This window comes from Coloeus monedula (genome assembly GCF_965178545.1).
Source record: "Coloeus monedula genome assembly, chromosome: 2".
Lineage (NCBI taxonomy): Eukaryota > Metazoa > Chordata > Aves > Passeriformes > Corvidae > Coloeus > Coloeus monedula.
In genome coordinates, this window is record NC_138782.1 from 55262450 (window position 1) to 55285487 (window position 23038).

At 42.7% G+C, this 23038-nt stretch overlaps 1 protein-coding gene across 1 annotated transcript in view; it reads right to left on the reverse strand.

The window, feature by feature from the left end:
• Nucleotides 1-5200: 5200 nt before the first annotated feature.
• The window catches only part of NHSL1 (NHS like 1), a gene marked incomplete at both ends in the record, with an annotated part of 178875 nt that continues 161037 nt past the window's right edge, over nt 5201-23038 (reverse strand). The window contains 4 exons of the mRNA XM_082302297.1: nt 5201-5924; nt 9401-9530; nt 10059-13469; nt 22208-22339. Of these exons, the coding sequence (XP_082158423.1) occupies nt 5201-5924; nt 9401-9530; nt 10059-13469; nt 22208-22339 (4397 nt within the window). The remainder of the gene's footprint in view (nt 5925-9400; nt 9531-10058; nt 13470-22207; nt 22340-23038) is intronic.

The following is a 23038-nucleotide window of genomic DNA, read 5'->3' on the forward strand; positions in this document are numbered from 1 at the left end:
ATGTACCCAACATTCTGCAGGGGAAGCATTATCAAGGCTTTTACCAAGTTTTTCAGGATAAGATATGACACAGCACATCTTTATCAAACATTGCTGTATTTTTACTCTGTTGAGTGTTAATTAATTCACACCAGTGTAGCCACAGTTACAACCCAGCACTGAATGGTTGCAAGATTTTAATCCTGCACTCTGATTTAAGTAGATAACACCTCTTTAGAAGCAAGAAAATTATCAATTTTGTCAGAAGACTTTTCTAGTCTTAACTATGCAAGAAATCCCTTCTGAAAGTTACTCAGAAAATAAGGTATAAGGGGGGGAACTCATAAAGCTACCAAGGGCATTATGTGTTCCCTTTGGTGAGTACTGAAGTTATTTTAAATAAAACAGATAAAATGATTCCTCATTGCCACTGTAAGTTACGGAACACACAGTTTTACCATTAAAGTCCATCCTTTTAATTCTCCCCTGTAAGAGCAAACAATGCATCATTTTGAATCACTCAAATGTACTGTGGCAACAGCTTTGTTTGAACAGTAACTGCTGCTATGAATGGCTTTTCCAGAATTTTGGGGTATCCAAAGAATACCTGACAAGATCTATTAACACATTCATCCCTGTGCTGCATGCATCAGTGGCCTCTCTTTGCTTCAGGAAATGACTGAAGGTTTAGCAGGTTATCCCAGTGCAGATGTCTGGAGATCTGTAGCCAGTCCATTGGGACCAATGGATGCAGAGTTCTTGGTAGAAATTAGACAAGATCAGTCTGAGCTTTGATCTTCCCAATCCCCTTTATTCTTTCCAGACTTCAGGCCTGGTGTTTCTACAGAACTCTCCCAAGAGCCACCTATCCAGTGCTGCCTGAGGTCTCCTAGAGCATTCCTCTCCTTAGAGCACTCCTTACTGCTCCTCTAAGCTCACCCAATTTTGCATTTTCCTCTTCTAAATTGTGAGGAGTTTTGGTTTTGGCTTTTTTTTCCCTCCATGTTTGACTGTCTTCAGACTTCTGCACCCTTTGAATTAGAATGAAACACAGAGACTAAAATTTCTTTTTCCCCTTGCTGTGTTATTCCATTGCTCCTTCGCCTTTTTCTCTCTTCTGTACTTGCTGAAACTTCTTTATCATCTAGAATCTGCAGTAGCCTGCCACCCCATACCTTATTCTGTGCATTCACTGTACTTCTCAGTAATCTTGCTTCACCTTTTCTGCCAGTGCCTTCTTTCAGGCAGAGTCTTATGCATGAACCAGCATCCCAGTCCTGGTTTCTCAAAATCCTGTCTCCATCATAACCCACTTCTTTCCCAATTCTTTTAACTGATATCCAGTAGCCTTCCAAACCTCCGCTCACCAAGCTATTGCTCCTTGCATAACCTCCATCATTTCAATTAAGGTATTAAGTTCTCCTTTCCAGTATACAAACAGTAGTGAAGGCTTGTAAATGCCTCAGAGCCTTGTGAACATATTAACAGAATAACTGGAGAGCTCCAATTCACAGGGGGACTGGGGCTGCCTACATCTGACAGCGGAACTTTGAACATAAAGGAATGAAACAAGTTAATATAGGGCAAAATTTAGAAAAAGACTGAAGTTGAAAACCATTCCAAATAAAAGGAAAACCAGAAACTGATCTCACATCGAGCTTCAATAAAGATTCTTGTTTCAGAGGCAAACTGCAGACCAGCTGTAAACTCCGAACAGGCCCTGTAACAGTATGATGCATTAAGCATCAGGATGACAAGTCTTTTTCTCTTCAGCACAGCCAAGTTTGCAAGTGTCCTCCTCTCCTGCTCTGGATGTCTTTAGCAGAGGTTTGCTAAACTTAATCTACAATTGTAGACCAATAAAACCACAACTGCAAAACCTCCCTATGGAGGAACCTTACTGTCTAAGAAAGTAACTTTGAAGTTGTAAGAGTGACAAAATAATTAACCAGTTCTGCCTGCGGGGAGATGACACGGTGACACCTCCGTGAGAAAGTTTCATCACCTACCTAAGTAAATATTATAAGCACCATTAAACACATTTCAGCACATTTACAGTATTTCACTACATCTTGTACTGTGCAAAATGTAGTCATGCAGCAACATCAGTAGGGCTGCATAAACACTGCCTTCTGCATTATCAGCCAAAGCTTGAGCTTCAGCCCAAGTTCACCTTACATGAGATGGGGGTGTTAGAGGAGCAGACCAGAGGAGCAGGCCAGAGAGGGAGAGAGGAAATTCAGCCCAGGCAACACTCAAGTTTAATCTCATGTATCTGCACTGACAAAATGGTGTGCATTTAGCCTGGCTTTTCCAGAGAGTTCCCCACATAGCCCATAAAAACAACGGGCAGCACCAGCTGGCCAGCACCAGGGAATAAACTGGCTATGCTCCCTCCTACAGGAACTTGATGCATAATGCTGAAAAGGGCTGCAGAAGTTGCAGTCACCAGAGCTATAATTTTCCCCAGTGCATCAATTTTTCACTTAGATGATTTTCCCATTTGTAAACAATAACATAAAGCCTGAGTATTTTTTATTACACATTATCCTGTCAGGATGGTGGCATGAGGACTGGCCAGCATTTAGCATGGCTTTTAAAGGAACAGTACCTGCTGTGAAAAGGATGTAGTCCTTTCATGTTTCGTATGATCAGCTGTGGGAGACAGACCAAAGCAACATTCACAAGATGTTTACTGCAAAACATTCTGCCACTGCTACTCTTTGTAACAGAACATAGTTCAGATCAGTATTAATAATATCTGAAACAACCTACTTTATCCAATTAGGTTGTATTTTCATTTTAAAAATCCAATGGTTCTTTAAATATCATTGGCATATAAAAATGGTAGAAAGTTCACTGCGCACCAGTTAATACCACCCTTGTTCCACTGAGTGCAGCTGCATTCAACTTGTCCATTTCACTTCTCACTCACTCTGCTTATAATCTGGTTCTCCAAGAATTTTAGTTTTCTGGGACAGGTTGCAAGCAGGAGAGAAGTAGTAGAAACACTCACCCGACACTGGAAAAAGCTTAGGATTATTTCAACTTTTTTAGTCTCAGAATTGAAATACCAAAATGGGATGGGTGTGTAAGTACACTTTAGTTGTCTCTTAAGTGCATTAGTAAATTTTGCAATGAAGGTTGGAGATTAGTAGCTAGATGTATGGATTATGGCATTCAGTGGGTTGCCATATGCTGTGGGACACATCTTTTGAAGGACATTTTAATCGACTCAAAAGACAATATGGCAACTGGCAGGCTTTTTCTTTATTGAAGCAAAGTCACAGCATTTTCAGCACTATTCCCCTCTTGTGAAGGGAAGAGTTAAACGAAGGCCCCTGAAATTTACATAACTAACAAGTAAAGGATTGAAGAAAGAGATTACAAGCATATTTCTCTAAAATAAATAATCTACAAAGAGTGCTTTTTCTTCTTAAAAGCAATCTAAAAATGTAAAAATTCTACGGTAAGGAGATCAAAAGATATTTTAACAACTTTCAATATTTACAAACAATACAAAAACTGCGCATGCCATCAAATGATGCAAAATTCATATTAAAAATTAAAAGGTTCATTCCTACCAAGAACCAAAAACTCCAGCCAATATTTCAGTTCTAATTAAATGGTCTTCTTTACAATTGGAAAACTCTTAAATGTTTTTATTATCTGTAAAATATACAATAAAAATGAACCTCACTAAATTATTAAGGTTAAAAAAGAAGACCAATACTGCAGGCAAATCAGAAAGGAAAGTAACTGTAACTTATTCTTTGGTAACCAAAAGTTAGCAAGTATCTGTATTTCAAGTGATGAAAAGTAATAGTCTCCCCATTTTGACAAATGAAAGACAGATTTCTGGCAAAACACAACTCCCAAGTTTCAGTTTCGAAAGATGGGCTCCACCTACAGCTTTGTAGTGCAAGTCAACTTTCTAATTCAGAAACACAACTGTCCTGGTTCCGGCCAGGACAGGATTCATTTTTTGCAGTAGCCAGGAGGGGCTGCGGCCAGGACACAGAGGTTATTCTACACCACCTCACAACACTGCTGGGAACAAGGAAGTGGGGCAGCAGGTCACACATTATCGGGCTCTGCTCTGTGTGGTGAGCAGTCACATGTGAACCATTTACACCTTATGTGTGCACTGTAACTATTGTTGCTGTTACTGTCCATTTTCTTATTTCACTGTTGTTTCCAGTAGATTTTTCTTCTATCAGCTCCCAACCTTCACCTTTTGTGCCTCCAATTCTCCTCTCCAGTCACCCGCAGAGGTAAGAGCAGAGGGGGGTGAGTAAGCGGAACATGGCTTGGAGTGTTTTGGTGGGAACACTAAATTGGGGAATACCATTCCTAAACCATGACAGGAACCCTTCCAAATTCTGGCAGTACACTGCTTCATTCATCTCCCACTTTCCTGCTGTCTGCTTGCATCCTCCGCACACATCCAGCTGTTCTAGTTCTCTAAGGGAATACTCCAGCCAAGGAAGCAATTCACTTGGAAATGAGTGTTTCACCAAGCGTATGTGTGTGGCTGCATAGCAGCTAGTAGTGTGTTATGAAATCAGCTCCCTTTTCCACATCAACTACATAGTTCATTTTCCCTCAGGAAAAAGAATTAAAAGTACAGTACCCTGGACCAATCCATAACCTGGTGAGCTCATTGTTCGAGCAGGACACACTTCATCAAACACGGGGCCATACCCACTAAGGAGCCATGTAATCCCAGCACCAAGCCTACCAGCTTCTCTCAGAGGTGAATGTGCCTCATTGTGCCTCTCTGCTTAACAAATGCACTACACTGCATAACTACAATGCTTCTGAACCAAATGTCCAGCTTGTACCACAGGAGCCTTCCCACTTCAGGCTTATTCCTAAATTTTGCTTGCACAATTGCAGTCTCAAGAAAAAGAAAAACTTCACACCCTTACAGACTCTGAGAAAACTTCCCCACCCCACCCCACAAGAGGACTTCTAAGGCTTTACACAAAAAATTCAACCGTTAACTTTCCTTAAGCCACAGACCACTCATTCAAAGCAAGTGCTCCCCACCCCAACCCAACCATGCAGAACCATCATTGCTTTAGCATTTAAACATACACATGCAGTTCGTGAAATAAATGCTCAGCAAAGTAACCTTGTCCTGGTCTGGGCTTTCTTCTGGAATCTAGTCCCTGGGATTTTCTAGACTAATATCCAAAGCCTTTAGTCACACTGCCTTTTAACTTTCTTCAGCTGAAGAGTTTAGACACTTCCTTGAAGCACCTGGTTGAGTCATTAAGTCTACATGGGCTGGATCCAAGGTCTCCTTGCAGCTTGCCTCCTCAGCATATGGAAAGTCATTCATGTCCATTTCATCACTGTTAAACATATCAAGCTGCCTCTCTTGCTGCTCTTCCAAAGTCCTCCGGACCCTGCCCTCTGACTGTTCCACCACTTCCCCATCTCCTTCACTAATGACAGTCATGGGGCTGCTCTGGATGCGGTTGCGGACATTGTACTTGCTGCTGGCAGCAGATGGGGGTGTCCGTGACCGGCCGTACCTCGTGCCAGAGAAGGACATGCTCCTTGGCATCAGGCCCTCACTCTTGGCCCACTCTTCCTGGGCCCGTTTGCTCTTGCTGGGTGAGCAGCTGGCAGGGCTGTCGGAAAGGTCAGGGGAGGCATCTGTCTTTGTCCGGTGGAACCTCGGGTCCGTGTTCTTCAACATCTCTGCTGCGGACATACGGGAACTGGTGTCACAGCGGCTCCCTTTCTTCAGCAGCAGGGCTTTGAAGTTGTCATTGCTGGTGCTGCTCTTGCGAACGCTTCTCTGAATAGATCCGGCTTGTTTGAGGGTAGCTAAATTTGGGGAAGCACCAGTGGGAGTTACGGGGGGCGATGGGGAATGGTTGCGGGTACGGTCGTCTTCAGAATCTTTACGGCCAAGGACTTTCCTTTTGGATCTGAGTTTGAAACACACACAAAAAAAGAGGACAACACAAAAATGAAACATTTTACCTCCCCTAAGTAAACTCAGTTTAGAGGGATGACAATGAATTAAGCTAAAGCAGAGACAGGGAAAAGGGAGAAGTGATCTAAATCTAAAGCATGAGTAAGAACACCACCAGAACTGTACAGGCACTAACGCAGGTATTGGAGATACAAGTTTATTACTCTTTTTATGCAAATCTGGAACAATGAAACTACCAAAACTGGCAATACTGATGTTCAAAACACTTCTGCAAATTTAGTGAATCGGGTTTTCTGGAGTCAGTATTCAACTGCTCAGACTAATGCGCTATAAAGATTTATACACCATGCTGTTCCTCTGTTACTTTCGGGGCTTGATTCAAAGTATGTCATCTAGAGTATATGGGTTGTTTTGTTTCATTTTATGATTTCATTTGACACTCTCTGGAGAATTAGAGGTGTTGTTTAGTGCACTTTCCTTTAGAGAAAAGGACACAGCAATGCACTGCTGCTGAAGATGAAGAAAAGGGTGCCACATATAACAATTCCGGATTAAATGATTTTAAAAAAGAACCACCCTAATCCAAATATTAAATAAATAGCCAAAAAAACTTCTCCAGCTCCTCTCAAGATGCACAGACAAAATTCACAGTTATGTTGGTGCTCTGTCATTGCAATTTTTGACTAAATGAAGGAGAGACCAACTTCCTGACAAGAAAGTTATCTTTCCAAATGAAAAAGCAGAGTGTTTATCTATTTAAATGCAAAGTGCAGGGATAATACATAAAAAAAAAAAAAAAAGAAATAACCATGGAACTGGGAATAATTGGAAACTGGACTTTCATTGCCTCATTTTCACATTACTAGAAATCTTAAAGAAATGTCCATGCCTGGGATCTGCAGCACAGCTGCTTTGTTTCTTTGCTGAGCAAGAATTAATTAAAAAAGATTGTATAAAGCCTAATTTTAAATATGATATCTTTGGACAAGCTTGAAACAAGTCGACTGACTTCTTAGAAATATAAAATTAGAATGCTTTAAAACTCCATATTAATTTTTATCAAGCATGTGTTCAATCCAGACCATTCCCCTTGTAAAACAGATTTCTACTTAATGTGATCTTTAGCTTTACTTTCTTATAAGCCTTGAGATTCTGCCAAGGCAAGCTCAAATGTGTTCATGCATCACAGCCTACTGATAATTTAAAAACCCCCAAAAACAAAGAAGCAAGATCCATCAGCTGAGTAGGTGGCAGCAATGGACACTGCCATAGGCTGTGCCAAGACCTTGGAGTGATCCCATCTCTCCTAAGTGGTGCAGTTTATACATAGCTCACTTGTGATACCCCCCAAAGGCAGCTGTACCAGCTGTTATTTACAGCAGCTGCTGCTGCCTCCACCTGTCTTTCTGGAATAAGAATGTAATACCAATGCCCATTCAGCCTGAGGATGAATGGACACCAGAAGACAGCAAAGGGATAAAATGATGACTTCAGAAGAGGGCAATGTAGGAACCTCATCTAGATTTAACTGTGTTAGTGTGTAGGCAGCAGATAATTCTGGTGCTTGGATCCTCTGCGAGTCTGTATGTGAACATTTGTGCATTTGTTACAGGGAAAAGATTTTCCTTCCTCAGGGTTTTGGCTACCTATGGCTATCTTTAAACACTGCAATGCTGGGGTTGTACTGCTAGCAAACCCATAATTAAACTGGAAAAAAAAATTCAATTGCAAAGATCTGCAGGGAAAGGCTTTGTGATCTTAACTTGGAGTGATCCAGTAAGACTGCGAATGCAGGGCAGAGCAGTCAGTTTGCTGTCAGCACCTAGCTAGCTTTCCTCAGTATATATTAATTATGGAAGAAACTTGAAATTAAGAACCAAATTTGGTTTCGGTGGCTTTTAAGACACAGACAGGGTATATGTTCAAACAAAACTGTGACTTAAAATTGAGGACTGTTCTTCCTGTCCTTAATGTACATACCACTAAATTTCTTATCTTGCTCCAAAGCACATATTCAAGAGTGCCAATTACTGAAATAATACCTCTTAGGAACAGTGGGGGCAAACCAAAGCCTTTTTTATTAATTAACAACCAAGGAAGATACTGGTTTAAGTAAAAAGCCAGCAAAAGCAAGGTCTTAATAAAAAATGTGTCAAGTCTGTCACATCCAGTTCCACTGTCCATTTCCCCACAGACTCATGAATTAGCGATATGTGCATATACACAGAGATCCACTCTGTATCTGCATACATAAAGGAGAAAGGCTACTGGCCAGAATATCTCATTCTAAAACCAGATTTGCCACAGTTCTGGCAAGTGCCATGCAACATGAATGCAACAGACCATTTTCAGAATGGCTCCTACAGGTCAAGTCCTAAGGGGTAACAGTAAATTATAAAAAGTCAGTATCACATATATTAATTTTTTGTATTGTCTGGAATGGACTTGTTTTCAAAGACGGAAAAAAAAAAGCATTTACATCCAAAATGCTGCAGCCTCCCAGCTTCCAGCTGCTCTCTTCCCGTCCGTCCCTCCCGATGCAGACCTCGGGCAGAGCCGTGCGAACTGACGGCACACCGGGAAAAGCCCCCGCTGCCCGGCAGGGAGGCGGCCCCTCTGCGGGTCGCAGTGCGCGGCGCAGCCACGCGATGGCGCCGGCGCCACGCCCAGCCCGGCCCGGGGCGGCTCCGGCCGCGCTGCGGGAGCGCTGCTCGAAGGCAGCGCGCGTTCCCTGCCCTGCCTCTGGGCGCTCCTTTCCTTGGGGCTTTCTTGGGTTTTTTGCTTTTTGACACCTAACGTGAGCAACACGTTATCTAGCTGCCATTCGGGACGATTTTGTTTTCAAGGGAAATGAATGATGTCATTAGTAATAGGGCCAGTATTGCACATTTCATTCACGAATCAGTTTGACACGAAACACCCGACCTCAGGCTGGATTATGGCAAACTATAATCCAGCGTTTGCCATATGTTTTGCCATATGACTGACATGTTGTGTTACTTGCCAGTTTCAGCCACGCTTGCCATGAAGCATTAGCGTTGAGCCTCTGTCCCAAACTGCACCATATAAGCAGCGAAGAGAGTAAAAAGAGATGGAGAAGAACGAGAATGAAAACAAAAAGATACACAGAAAAAGCAACAGTAGAGTTAATATGGCAGATTGAGAACAGTACAATAAATACTAGACGTAACTTGATATTTTAAAGGGCAAGGTATTTATAATATAATTTACATCCATTTAATCAGGTTGGTTTTAGTTCAGAATGGACTAAATACATTTGTAAAACAATAAAATAAAAGTTCTTTTCCTCATCTTTTTCACATATAGCCTTAGTAGAAAGTTGATAAATATGTGCTTTCTCTTAAAGCAATGACTGTTGTAATTGGGTGTTTTAGTAAAACAATGTTAAATTTATTTTTGCAAGACCTACCGGACCTCACAGTACAGGAAAGGCAGTTTCTGCAGTACCTGTGAATGGCTGCAAAAAGATCCTCAGTAGTCCTTGGTCTTGCTGGTGTTGCCACTCCGTCTGTCTCTTCCCCATAGCCACTGCTCGGCAGGAATGAACTGTTGGCTGTGTCTGATTCAAACACCTCCACTGTGCAAAGAGAATGAACAACGCAGTCAGTCTGTCATGCTAACCCCACGGGCACGTAATCCTGAAACCAGCCCTCACTGCCACTAAGGAGAAGCATCCAATGGACTGAGTGCAGCGCTGTCATTATGGTGATTTCAGATCAACGCTTGCTTAGGGAACTGCAGTGCATGAAATGCCTGTGCTTGCTCGCACACAACAGGCGGAGAACAGTAACAAAAGAAAACTTGTATGGTTTCCACTTAAATACAAAACCAAAATTAACGAATTGTTTTCATAGCATGCTTTAATACTAGCACGGGTAAATAAAGCATCATTTTCTTTCTCTGTCTGCAACAATGCAAAGTCAGAAAAGAACTGCAAGAAAACTCATTAAATATAATCAGATCCCTGCGACGTTTTAGTTGTAAAAATCACAAGAGGTTCTGCCCTCTACAGAATCCCACCTCAATGCTAGGATGGCTATTCTCACTCCCCACCTTCTCTGAAATAGCTACTGCTACATCTGAGTTAGTCAGAAAAGAGACTCACCACTTTCGTTCTCTTGAGATAGGTGCCCGTCAGTGTTACTGCCACTGTCTTGGCTGCTCCCTGAACTGCTTCCTTCATCAAAAGCAGACTGCTCCTCCTGCCTGGGTTCTTCTTGAACTGGTGATGCAGCAGGCTGTACCACAAAGGCATTCGCTCCCACTGTCTCAGAGAAGGTGAATCCAGCAGCTCCTCCCTCAGGAACCAGGCTGCCAGAGTCCATCTCGCTAGAACCGAGTCCATCTGTAAGACAATTTCTCGCCTCCTCACAGTGTGCAAGCACAGCGTCTCTCTTAGTTGGGCTTCTGGCAGTATCACTCACTTCAGCTGCTTTCTCCACTGTAAGGTCTAACTGTGGAGGTGGTACCAGAAGGAACAGCTTGGGTTTCTTTGATATAGGAGGTGGTTTCTTGCTTGGCAATACAACCAGAGTCTTGTCAGGAGATGTTGGTGACCCCTGAAGTGAAACGCCAGAAAGGAGGTCTTCACTCTGCACTGAGGACTCAGGTGTGTCATCAGTGGCTGACCCCAGAGCATCAGCTTCAGGAGACTTCTTCAGACCTACTGCACTCACAGGCTTTTGATCACAGTCAAGTACATGTGTGTTATCAGAGAGAATGAGAGGAGAACCCCGAGACAGTGTTTGAACTACATTTTTAAATGAAGTGCCTGGAGTTTTCATTTCCTCGTCGCCTAAGCTGCTACTGAGTTTTAGTGAGAGAGATGGCTTTAGCGAAGACTGTGATGATGAATTTGCAGTACCCTTTTCCTGAGAAGTGGTTTCAGAAGCAGATTCAGCTGATGGTTCACCTTCTGTTGATTTTTTCACAGACCTCAACTGCACCATTTGCAGTGCTTTGGTGGTTACTAATGGCATCACAGGTCTCGATGCATCTTGCTTACTGAGTGGCTGTTTCACTGGACTGTAGCAAGAATCGTCCTGGTTGCGTTTCTTAAAAGAAAACTGCGGGTATATTGTTGCACCTTTTGTTATTTTGGGATCAAGCGGTGGTGCTGGTGGCGGGACAGCTATGGAGCAAGAAGGAGGAGGAGGAACAGGCGAAGAGAATGAACTGATGGAGGCTTCTTGAGGAAACCATGGAACAGTCTGAGCAAAGGAAGAATTTACACTGGCTTCTGGCGGAGGAGGGGGAAACGTGGGAGAGGCAGACAATGGTGACAGATCCATGACTTCTGCTGGAGGAGGAGGAGGGGGAGGAGAAAGTTCAGGGCAATGTGGAGGTGTTGGAAGAGGAGGTGGTGGAGGAGGCGCACCAGAATCCGGAGGAGGGCTCAGAGCGGGGTCCAGTTTCTTCACACTCACACTCCCTTCAGTAGATGTATTTGAAGAAAGAGAAGTGGATGATGAAGACATGGAGACTGAAGACAGAAGAGAGGACTTCCTTTCAGGCACTTTAGGCTTCAGCTTGGATTTCCCACTTCCTGATGATGCAGATTTTACAAGTACAGGCACTGGAGTAAGCGCAGTGGGTGTATTGGACTGGCTGGAGTACCCACTTGATGGTGATGTGACTCGGTGGGATTTCTCTGGAGAAGCACTCTTTGGTTTGGCCAGTCCACTGGGCACTTGTGGCACAGAAGCCCTTGAGCCATCACTGAAGTGGCTGATGCTGTAATCGCTCAGAGCAGATGATGTACTGGCAGAATGGGTCACCGGAGATTTCACCTGGTCATCTGCCACTGCGGCATAGTCGCTGTAGTAACCCCACTGGTCAGCATACTCCGACTTTATGCTACTTGTCTCACTCTGGGAGGGAGTGACTGTGCAGATGGAGTACAGGTTTGGAGCAGTGGTGGACATCATGCTGCTGCTTGCACTGACCGAGCTTTGGCTGCGGGAACGCAACACCCAGGGATCCTCATAATCACTGCAGGGGCTCTGGGAAGGGGAGCTGCCATTTTTGCACTTAAGATTCAGCTGCAGAGAATGCTGGAGCGTGGCAATGAGTGTTTCATCAAGTACCTGTCCATTGGATTGGGCTTTTTTCTTAGGTATCCTTCTGAGTGAGTCTGTTCTGGATGGTGGCAAAGGTGGCTTCTTTGCCTTTTTCAGTGAGATGTTTCTTGCAAGGGATTTGTCACCTTGGCCTGACTGGTCATCCTGATGTTTCTTCTCCTTTCCTTCAAAGACATTTACCACGCTGTCTCTGGGGTTCTCAAAACCATTAGTACTGTTGCATGGAATGTCTGACTTCAGTCCGGAGTCCATATGCATGGGGCCGTAATAGCCATCGTGGTCCAAAGAATACAGGGAAGTCAAATCGTCCCTGACCGACGTCCTCTCCAGGCTGCTGCTGCTCAGGTTGCTGCCGGGCGTGGCACAGCCTGGTGTGGTACAAACCACCTTGCGTGAAGGCGTCTCACTGTTTTCTGAAGACTTGTACAACCAATGCTCTGTGCTGCTCACTGCTGCGTGTGCTCTCTCTCCAGAATAGCTGGATTCACTCCGACCATCACTGTCCTGGGAAGGGCTTGCTAAAGCAGCAGTGTTCCTACAGCTGTAGCTCATGCTCTGAGACCCAGCCTCTGCATTCCCAGGAGTGCTAAGAGAGACAGCAGAGTCACCAAGAGAAAGCATCATGACAGTGTTAGATGGGATGGTATCTGAAGTCTGTGAGTGACGTGTGGAGCTACTCTCACTCCAGTTACCACTTGAAGAATGGTGATCTTCTTTCCCACTTATTGCACTGCTGGCAGCAGGATTGTCTCTCGGATTTGGGTAGGCAGTGGAGCTGGTAATTTTACTATCCAATGATCCAACACTCTGGGCAGCGTGAATAAGGATAACTTCCGAGGAGGATGACAGTGTTGCATTGGGTATGATGCTCGTTGAGTAGGTGGCATGAGGAGAGACCACACATGCTGGGCTTGAGGACTTCTCGCTATCACAGCTTCTCACCTCTTGGGACTTTGGCCTCGACAGGGTCCCCATCGTGGGATTATTCCTCAGATGCACAACACTATCATCCACTTGCAATTTACTTATCTGGTGGGGTAAAGTGCCAGCAATGTCTTCTGTCTGCCTCGACATCATGCTCTGTGTCTGATCTAGGGACTGCAGAGACACTCTCGCACCAACCCGAGGCAAGCTGTGAAAACCTATGTCGTCGTTTTGGCGGGGAGCAAAAACTGCAGCAGAGTCACTCATCACTGACATGTTTCCAGATGAGCTGGAGAACTGAGACATCTGGGCTGCAATGCCTTGTCCTTTCTGTGCTCGTATTCTTCTCATTGAAGGGGGCACAACTTTAACTTCCTCCGTCTGGCAGCTGGTGTCCTTGGTTTCGGAGCGCTGCATAGCAGAGCGATAGCTGTCTAGTCTCCCTAGCGTGGAACAGTGATCTGGGACATACATCGAATGCCCTCGGAAATCACTTTGGCCAGTACCAACTGCTGGAGTCAAAATAAAATAATTATTTCTTGAAGTGCAAATTCACATTTATCTTCTCACTCATTCAAAAAAAACCCAACCCAGCAAACTGCTCGATCCCCTGCTCCTTCTTCTGAAGAAGAATCTGCAACAATGGATTTTTCAGAGGCATCGTCTGTTTTCTGCATTTCTCTTCCCTTTTTCCATATTACCAGGAACCTCCTGCTTACAGAATCGTCTGCGTTCCTGCCGCACATTCGACACATGAAATCCTCTGTTTATGACATGGCAATAATTTCCATAGTAATCAGTTGTGTCAGAAACCAAGTAGTACTATTTGACTTCCAGTAGGCAACGCAGCAGGAACAGACAAAAGCCTGAGAAACGTGAAGTGTGTTCCCATGCTAATGCCTCATGCAATAAAGAAAAGGGGAAGGAAATCTGGAGACTAATACGAATAAAAAATTCTGCTTTTTACAAGCATTGCATTTCAGAAAAAAATATTTCAGGAGACACAGATAGCTCTCCAAGTCCTGCAGCTTGTCTGAAAGAATGCTACCACATGGAAACGTGAATTGTTTTACCACAAATAATACATACTTATAACAGCATTTATATAAACATTATCCGACATTGCAAAGAAAACTATTAGATAACATTTCTCCATACAACTCTATTTTCTCTTTACCATAAAGGAAAAATTCTAAGAACTGGGGAAAAGAAACAGCTGGTATTGATGGTTGTGTCATCCTCAGCACCATCAGGAAATAAAAAAATAACCACTTTTTCTAAAAGAAGGAATAATCACATTGGCGTAACTCTCCCCACCCCCAACTTTGAAGATAATGGAAAACCAGTTTTAGTTCAAAATATAGTTATCATTGGGTCAATAGAAAGAATTCTAGGGCTCTTTTATATTTACAGTTTTATTGGCAGTTGCCTTTTAAAATCACAAACCAGAGGACTGCTTTAAAATTAGTCTGTGTAAGGCTGTTGCTTTTGAATTCAGTTGCGTTGCTGTATAAATAGCAAGAGAGAGGCAGGCGTGCTGCTGGAGATGCTGGTAAGGATGCCACACATATGTCACTGTGGGGGAAAACTGGTTATTTCAAGTCTCCGCCTTAGCAAGTCTCAGGAGCAATGAAGTAGCACGCCTGAAAGGAATGTTCTCCTTTCATATTTACTATATGAAACTGCATTGGGAGGATAGGTATTCTTATCATGCAGCTTTAAACACCACTTAAAGGACATTTAATCATCCTGCTGCTTGGCAGGCAAAAGAGGCATTTAGGGTAAGGAAAACAGGGCTCTGAAAAGGCTACAGTTAAAGCAGCACACACAAAAAAGATTGTTTACTTCTTTTCCTCAGGCATGTAAGCAGTCTTTCAGCAGCTTGAAGCCTAGTTAGTTTGCTTTGTGTAAATTCTCTTGCTCTCACAAAAATGCAGCCTCTTTATGCTTCTGGTAGAGGTTTGCTGCAAAGCTAGATACTCAGATGCTGGCAAATGTCTTGGATAATCTAATACGAGATACTGTCAGAACAGATGGACTACTGCAGCCAACCAAGAGAGAGATTTGCATATTCCATATACAGTTATTAAGAACTGTACAGTAAGAAAAATAAATCTTCCTTTCCAGGTATATTTTTTCTATGTAATCAGTGCACCCCTTTGGTTAAGACAGAGAAAACCAGCAAAGTAGACATCACGAATGTTTCTGGAACCATGACATCACTGATATTAACTGCTGGTCAGTTAAAAATATCTGGTAATAAAGGTCTGCATGCTAAGATATGTAAATAACCAAAGAGAGGGGGTATTTTTCTTCTTCTGCCTCTGTGAAATACACACGCGCACACAAATTCACTCACGCAGATGATGCTGGTGGAGAATGAAGCTGGCAGCACTACAGCAAGTATCTAATACTGTCACATACTGACCTGTGGCTGAGAGCACTTCATTTCAGTATGTGGCATGTCTGTATTGTATTCACAGAGGAAACTAAATGCATGCACCCTTTTTCACAACTACTGAAATGCAGATGGGTGTTTTGTTTTATGTCTGTTCAAAATGTTACTGCTAGAGAAGGTAAATGGCAAAGCAGACCAATGCTGGACTTGCTAACCTCACCTTTTCCTCCTTCCAAAACAAGGACTGTTAGAATGCATTTATTGGGACATACTGCTCATGGTAAATGCACAGTGATGTCTGAAACAGAAAATTAATGGCACGGATTAAAGGAGGCCACTGAATAAAAGCGGCCACTGATGGCTATACCAAAATGCCTGGCACGGCAGCTCCTGTCCCATCCCTTGGCACACAAACCCCAGCAGAGCCTGGGCACTGCCGGGTGTCCCAGCCAGAACAGTGCCAGAGCAGCACACTAACAAGAGGGCAGCATCAACAACCAACTGCAGGATGCTGCTGAGAACCAGGGCTTACGCTGGGTTTGTTACCAGAATAGATGTAATTTAGGGTCCAGCCTAATACGCTCTGGGAAACCACATAAATTGACTCAACAGCAGTAAATGTTCACAACCTCAATACTGCAGGGAAGCCCATCAGGGCAAGTCTTTGCACTAGGTGTGAGGCCTCTTCTAGTTAGAATGATTCAGAGCCCAAATAAACACAGGATTATGGAGGGCAAGACAGCACACCTTCAGAAATACAAACTACAGGACTACATCCTTCAATCATTCTATGGGATATGGTCAGAGAAGGATTTTTTCATGGCTGTTACTATTACAGGAATATAGCTTTGAGGTTTTAAATACTTTATTTTTTTAGAAATGCAGCATATTCTGAAATTCTTTCCGCTTCGGTTTTGGCTTTACATGCATGGACAATATCATGCAAAGCTGTGAGGATTTACTCATTTTATAGTTCTGTTTTCTGAAGAGGGACGACAGAAATCTGCAGGGAAAATGGTTCAAAAAACCAACCAGAGGAACATTTAAGACTCAGGTATACTGGTAAAATGCTGAGGTGTTTATGATTCTGGTGAAATTCAGAGGAGGGTAGCGAGGAGTATTTTATTTGCAATCTACAAATGCCCTGTAAAACCTGCACCCACTTCTAGAGTAATACTGAAAAGTAAGGATTTTCAAAACCCCTTAAAATCTTTGTTGGTAATGCAGCTAGAAGACAAACAATACCATTCTAAGGGACAGCTCACACCTTTGACTACTACACTGATAATGCTAGGTTTCTCAGAAAACATCTACTTAAATAAGTAGCAGTCAGAAGATACCTTCTGCCTGCAACACAAAAATTCTTAAACTGAATCAGATCTTTTAAAGAATACCATCCACAAGCCCATCTAGTTGCAGGGACAATGTGTGAGCAGAGGCAAAAAATGCTGCAGAACCAGACATCAGGTTACAGATGCTGAACATCACGAAGTCAGAAGCAGCTGCAAACTGGGCGTGTGATAAATGTGGCTGAAAGTAATGATTGTCCTGTCTGCCTTTTATATTATCCTGTGTCCAGCAGTACTGCCATCAGTGCTATGTCCACCACAGGAGACCTGTATCTACCCTCTTTTCTTCTTCATTACCCTACTATGCTGAAAGTCTCTCTTAGGGCAAATGCTCTTTAACTCACATTGGTTTAGAGCAGGCTCCAGCAGCAAGTAAAGAACACCCATTCTGTGGACTCTGATAGTCACTGGTGTTGCTCATTAGAGAGGACAGCGATTGAGGATGACAAATTTGGCAAATTTGATGGGGAAGAAAGTGTGTCTGTACATAATCCCTGAGCCCAGGTACTGGCTACTAGCAGTCCCCCTGTGACTCTAGCTGATGTGGTGGCACCAGCAGAGAATCAGATGAAAGGTCCTCTGCATTGAAATGAGCATGGAAAACCGAGGGTCTGAAAAGATAAACAGAGTTTGTGCTGGTGTCACAAAGTACATGCTTGTTTCAACTAGAACAAAGAAGTAGTGTCTCTTACCTTCTGACTAACCAATTCTAATGAAAGCACTTGTCTCTTATGCCATAGGCACATTCCTAAGGTGTGGTACTCTCATTGCCTCCTCATGCCTCACCTAGCAATCCTCCTGCAAACCTACTAAACTGGCTAAGTCACTGTGCAGGCACCACAATTTAGTGTTACAAAAAATCCCCAGAGACTCTTAATCTGTTTTACCCCAGCACTTACATACTGAGTGATTTTTAACAGACACTCAACAAGAAACAGACAAGTACATTGGGCTTATGACAATTTAAAGGAATTTTCACCGTGCTTCATAAAGAATCTGTAATCTCTCAGAAGGAAGTAAAAATATTGCAGCGAATCCTGTGAAATTTTTCAGTACTGCCAGCTGAAAAATACCCTGAAATATCCTTGCATATATCACTGCCACCCTGAGAGGGAGATTTTTGATGTAAATATTGGGAATTCAAGTTTTGTTGATTCTGTTCATTTCCATAAACAACCGACCTCTGGTGAAGTTTATATTCCTGCCATCTGTCTTTCATCCTCCCAGTATCAAAAAGCAGATTATACCCACTTTCTAGCACCTGATTTATGGATGGATAGCACTGGAAATGTACAATGTTAAAAAACTACAGGTATAAACCCAGTACTAGTCAAAAGGCACAGTAACTCTGAAACAGAGATATTCTCTCCAAAGAGTGCTAAAGTTGCAAGCAGAAGCAGGTGCAGAATTACTTGGCTGGAACTGCTAGGTATTTGTGTGGCATTTCTGTAGGACCAATGGGTATCCGGGACTCTTCTTACCCATGGGACCTGTAACTTGAGTGATTGCTAGCTCTGGAGGGAATAACTGGAGAAGAGTATCAGTTAAGAGGAGTCTTTAATAGAACAGCTGAGTTTCCAGAGATCAGAAGGACTTATCTGCGCCCACGTTGCTGAGATAGAATTGTTTCCTCTCAGGCATGTCAAAGGAGAGCTTCAACAGTCCCAAATAATACCTGAGACACCAAATGGTACCACCAGGGGTCTGAGCTGTCTGGCAAGAAAGCAAATGAAGGACTGACAGTTCAGGTGTCAGTCATACCCATCCCTATGACTGACACGACATCCTACAGGTGACAACTCCTTGTGAGCTACTGAAAAAATATACTTTTCAAAGTGTTTTCCCTTAAAGGTAAATAAGCTGAAAAAATGGTACGAGGTCATTCTGACCCTTTCAACCCTTAGGTCAGGAAGGGGGAAAAAATGTACATGGGGCAAAAAAATCACAGAACCAAAAAGATGATGACTTTCATCTGTAAGATGGAAAAAAAGCATTTAAATAATCCAAAGGAAGTACACACAAAGCGTAAAATCAAAAGACATTTTTGGAGACCAAGAGGACAGAAACTTTCTGTTGGAATTTAAAAAACCATCAAAATGCTTGTCAGAAGAAGGAGGAATCAAAAGGTGGAAAAGTTGAAGATGTTTTCCTCTCCCCTATTTTGATGAGGTATGTTTATTAGCAACTGTGGTGGAACTGATACTCAGGTCTGGGACCTGCTCCTCCTGAAAGACAGGGAGGGAGTCTGGGACACCAGAAGCTGCCCACTGGTGTCTGGGACTGCACTGGTGCAGAGCTCTGGAGAAACACTCACAAACAGGTAACTTGGAACCTCCACAAAAACAAATTTAGTCTGAGTCAGACCCTAGAGCACTGACACAAAGAAAGGACCATGGAAAGGTGGAAAGCATTTTGCTGCCTTTATTTTCATCTGGAGAGTTGGTACACGTGAAGGAAGCTGATGATAACCAAGAGCCAAGAAATGAGCAAGGCCAGTGACAGGTTCTTCTAGAGAGGTGCTCATCTCAACCAAACTTCTCTTTGGGAATCACCTTCTTGTCTGACAGGGGGAATATAGGTTTGCATCTAAGGTACCATCTGACGAAAACATCTAGACACAATGGGTAATGGCAACACATAGCAGAGAAACTGAGAGCACTTGAAGTAAAAGATTTCCAAGTTTCTTGCTCTTTCTGCAGTTTTGATCCAACACTGACTCCCATTAAATATGTATGTAATATTTATGTTCTGTAAGACAAGGAAGGTAATTCAGAAGTATGCAGAACTAATTTTTTTCATTGCTGTGTTTGGCAGAGAGAAGAATGCTTTGCCTTCTCCTATTACTTTGGTGTCACTCTGCTAAATAGTACTGAAAGGGTCCTGCTGTTAAAAAACAACTTCAAAAAGTAACTCCTATCTCTAAACTGGTAGACACCTCACATTCTTACTCTTTCTCAGAATCCCATCTATGATGTTGCATTTTATTTATGCAGAATTTTCTATGCAGAATTTTCCAGTCTACACAGAGAGACTGGTTCATTACTGGAAGACACCTGTGAAAACACAATAGCATTTCAATGCTAAAAAGCAGCAATGTTTAAAGATAGCTTAAGCACATGGGTGCAGTTAATGTTTCCTTTCAGTATGTCTGGCTGAATTCTATGAGGGTACCACATCCGCTGAGCTCAGGCCAGCAGCCAGTGCAGGCTTTCTCTTCTGCTTGGTCCCTTATGTTCCAAAGGACCCAAAGCAGCCAGGGGAGAACCCCAGCAGCTTGGCCCGGCAGAAGTTCTTCCAGGCTCTCTCACAAGAAATGAAAATAGTCCAAAGCCTGGTTGAAGCTTTGAGGTTCTCTCAAGTTTCTGCTTCCTTCTGAAGGATAAACAAGACGTTACAAGAATCTGCTGTATATGTTAGTTATTTAGCCTGCACGCAGCAACTCTGGTGTACCAAGGGATTTTAATCTTTGTGTAAATATTATAGCCATTCACAGCAATGCTTTAGGGGAGAAACAAAGAGATTTATTCAGCTGAAACCACAGGGAGAATGTCAATAGGCATAATGCAATTGCTTGATTTGGAGTTTAGTCCAGATACTTGTTCCGATCAAATGAACTGTGGAATGTTTTAAAACAACTCCTTGTTTGTTTTGGGACAGCGTAAGAGAAATAGGGAATGGACTGCTACAGAAATATTTGGGGAGTGACGGGGGGGAGGGAGGGGAGAAAAGGCAGAAAGAGCACTGAACAGGGATGGGGGAGACTTGCAGTTATTCCCAGCCTTGTCAGCAGCCTGGTGGCTGACTCTGGCTAAGTCACTTCACTGCAGCATGTCTGGTTTCCTCAGGTGCAAGACAAAGACACTATCACTCTTTTCAAGTGTACTTCATGTCTTGTGATGGAAAGCAATACGCTGACAGGATGGACACTGCTCTCACAGACTTCTCCTGGCATACAATTTGCTCTCTGGAAGACACACAACCACCACAGAAACAACATGGAGCTCCTCAGACAATTTCTGCCATAGGGCAGATGGCTGAAGCCTTAAGTGTCTGCAAGGTTGTGGGCCAGGGAACCATCCCAAGAGAGCTCCTACGGTGGGATACTGCCAGTCCACAACTTAAAACAGAAGCCAAGGAAAGCCTCCAAGCAGTACAACATGGAATGTGCTCAGCACAGAGATGAAAGATGAAAATCAGGGTATAAAACTTGTCACCCTTAGTGAAGAGATTGGTGAAAGTCACAAACCTCTTTTAAGGCTTTAATTGAAGAATTCTTTTTAGGATAGATGCCAACTGCATTCTCAGTTTACTCCACCAAATAAAACTACAGTTGATGTTTTCAAGCATGAAACATCTTTTTGAAGTGGCCAAGATGTAACCTCTATGTTTTGTAAATGCTTTCTCGAGGCAGAGGATTCCCATGGCAGGGCACTGTTTCATTACAGATGCTGAAGGAGCACAGTTCCACTCAAAAACTTCTCTGCATGTAATTGTTTGTTTCTTGGCTTTCTCTATGCCTGACCCTCTACCTCATTTCAAACCTATCCAGACAAGCTACAAATTTTTGCTTCTGTTTCTGAAAAATCCAGAAAAATAACCCAGAATTGAAAACATAATTAAAAAATAAATAGATGCAATATACAAGGTAGTAAAACTTACTGAAATCATCAATATATGGAGATGATTTCACATGTAAAGCACCAAAATTATGTTCTGCCAGACTATTTTAAAATATATTCCTCCTCTACTGAGAAAAAAAAAAGGGGGGTGGGGGGGAGGGCATACTTTTATCTCTGAAGTTGTAATTTGGGAAAAACGGAATTAATTTTTCAAAAAATAAACTAAACACAATTTAAATCGAAGAGTTCTGCAAAAAGTGTCTGAAAGGTCTGCCAAAATTCAGCTTTGAATTCACATCTGCTGCAAAGTGTGAAGGAGGACTGCCTGAGGTAGTGCAAGTGGGACCAAATAGGTAACTTTCCTTTAGAATATATGGAATAGCTAAAAAACCCAGGTAAATTACTGCCAATCAAAACCACAGATATTTAAGGGGTTGCCACAACTGAACTGGAAAATAGGTTTTTAACTGTTGATGCAATCCTTGGCAGATTCAGGAAGGCATCCATGAACTGATTTACTCCACTAAGTAATTACTCATAAGCCAATACGCCTGCTCACTTCAGTTTTGCTTTGGTGAACATCCTGGAGAAGACGACCAAATCTGAAGGAAAGCATTGAAGTCCACAAACTTACATCCCTGCAGATTTTCATTGTACCAGTACACCATTTTCCAAACACCCTGTTCCCTTTAACAGATGGAAGTCAACAGATTAAAGGTCCCAACTTCCCAATGCAAGAGGCGGCAAGGAGGCACACGCATATTTGGAACTGAAATAGGCTATCAGACTGTATTGGTTTCATGAGCACTGGTAATGTTATTAGTTGAGTCATGATAAGCAGTGACAATGAACAGTGGATGGAATACAGTTCTGATGAGCCATACCTAGCTCCTTTTGTATGTTGTCAGGGATTCCTGTAATAGTCTTTCTCCTTTTGACTTTCTTCGGCCGTCTTACCACCGTGTCTGTGTAAATTAGAGACCGCCGAATGCTGGCCTGGCGGTCGAAATTCTCCCCTAATACATGGTAGAACAAGCAAAGCAACATTACTTCCAAGCACACTGACATCATGCACTTTCTTCCACTAGTTTTGTTGTAGAAATGGAAAAAAAGGCATTAATAAATGATGTTAGCTATGTCCTACAATGAAGGTTTACACTGAAGGAAGATACAGCACACTGTCACAGTAAGGCTTTACACACAAATATCCATTACACAGTACTGCATGTTTTAAAAGGAATTTTGACTTTCTGAGCCCAGTTCATACTTAGTGAGAGGAGCTCTAATTCCACAAGCAAAGAGAATCCTTGCTTTAATTTGGCCCTTTATAGGTTTTTCTGTGGTTTTGTTAATTTATTTTTAAGTAATGAGCTGCAGAAAAAGCAAATCTGCTCATGAAAATGAAAGATCTCAATGGTTTACGCAGGAACAGACATTCCTACTGGCAACAGCTATTATGATGTCTTTGCACAGCTCCATCATTAAGTCACATGAGGCCCTTCTTTTTCATTCCAAGTTGCTCTGAACCTGTCAAGTGTACCACATTTCTGGTGTTGATCTTTTAACACAATACAAATAAGAGCTATGGAGCACGCAGAGATCAAACTGATCTTGTGGACTCATAAATATTTCAGAGTGAAAGCTGCTTAAAATGGAAACTTTACAGATGATTATAAAAATATACCATGGCAAGAGCTGAAAAAATGTGTAAGTGC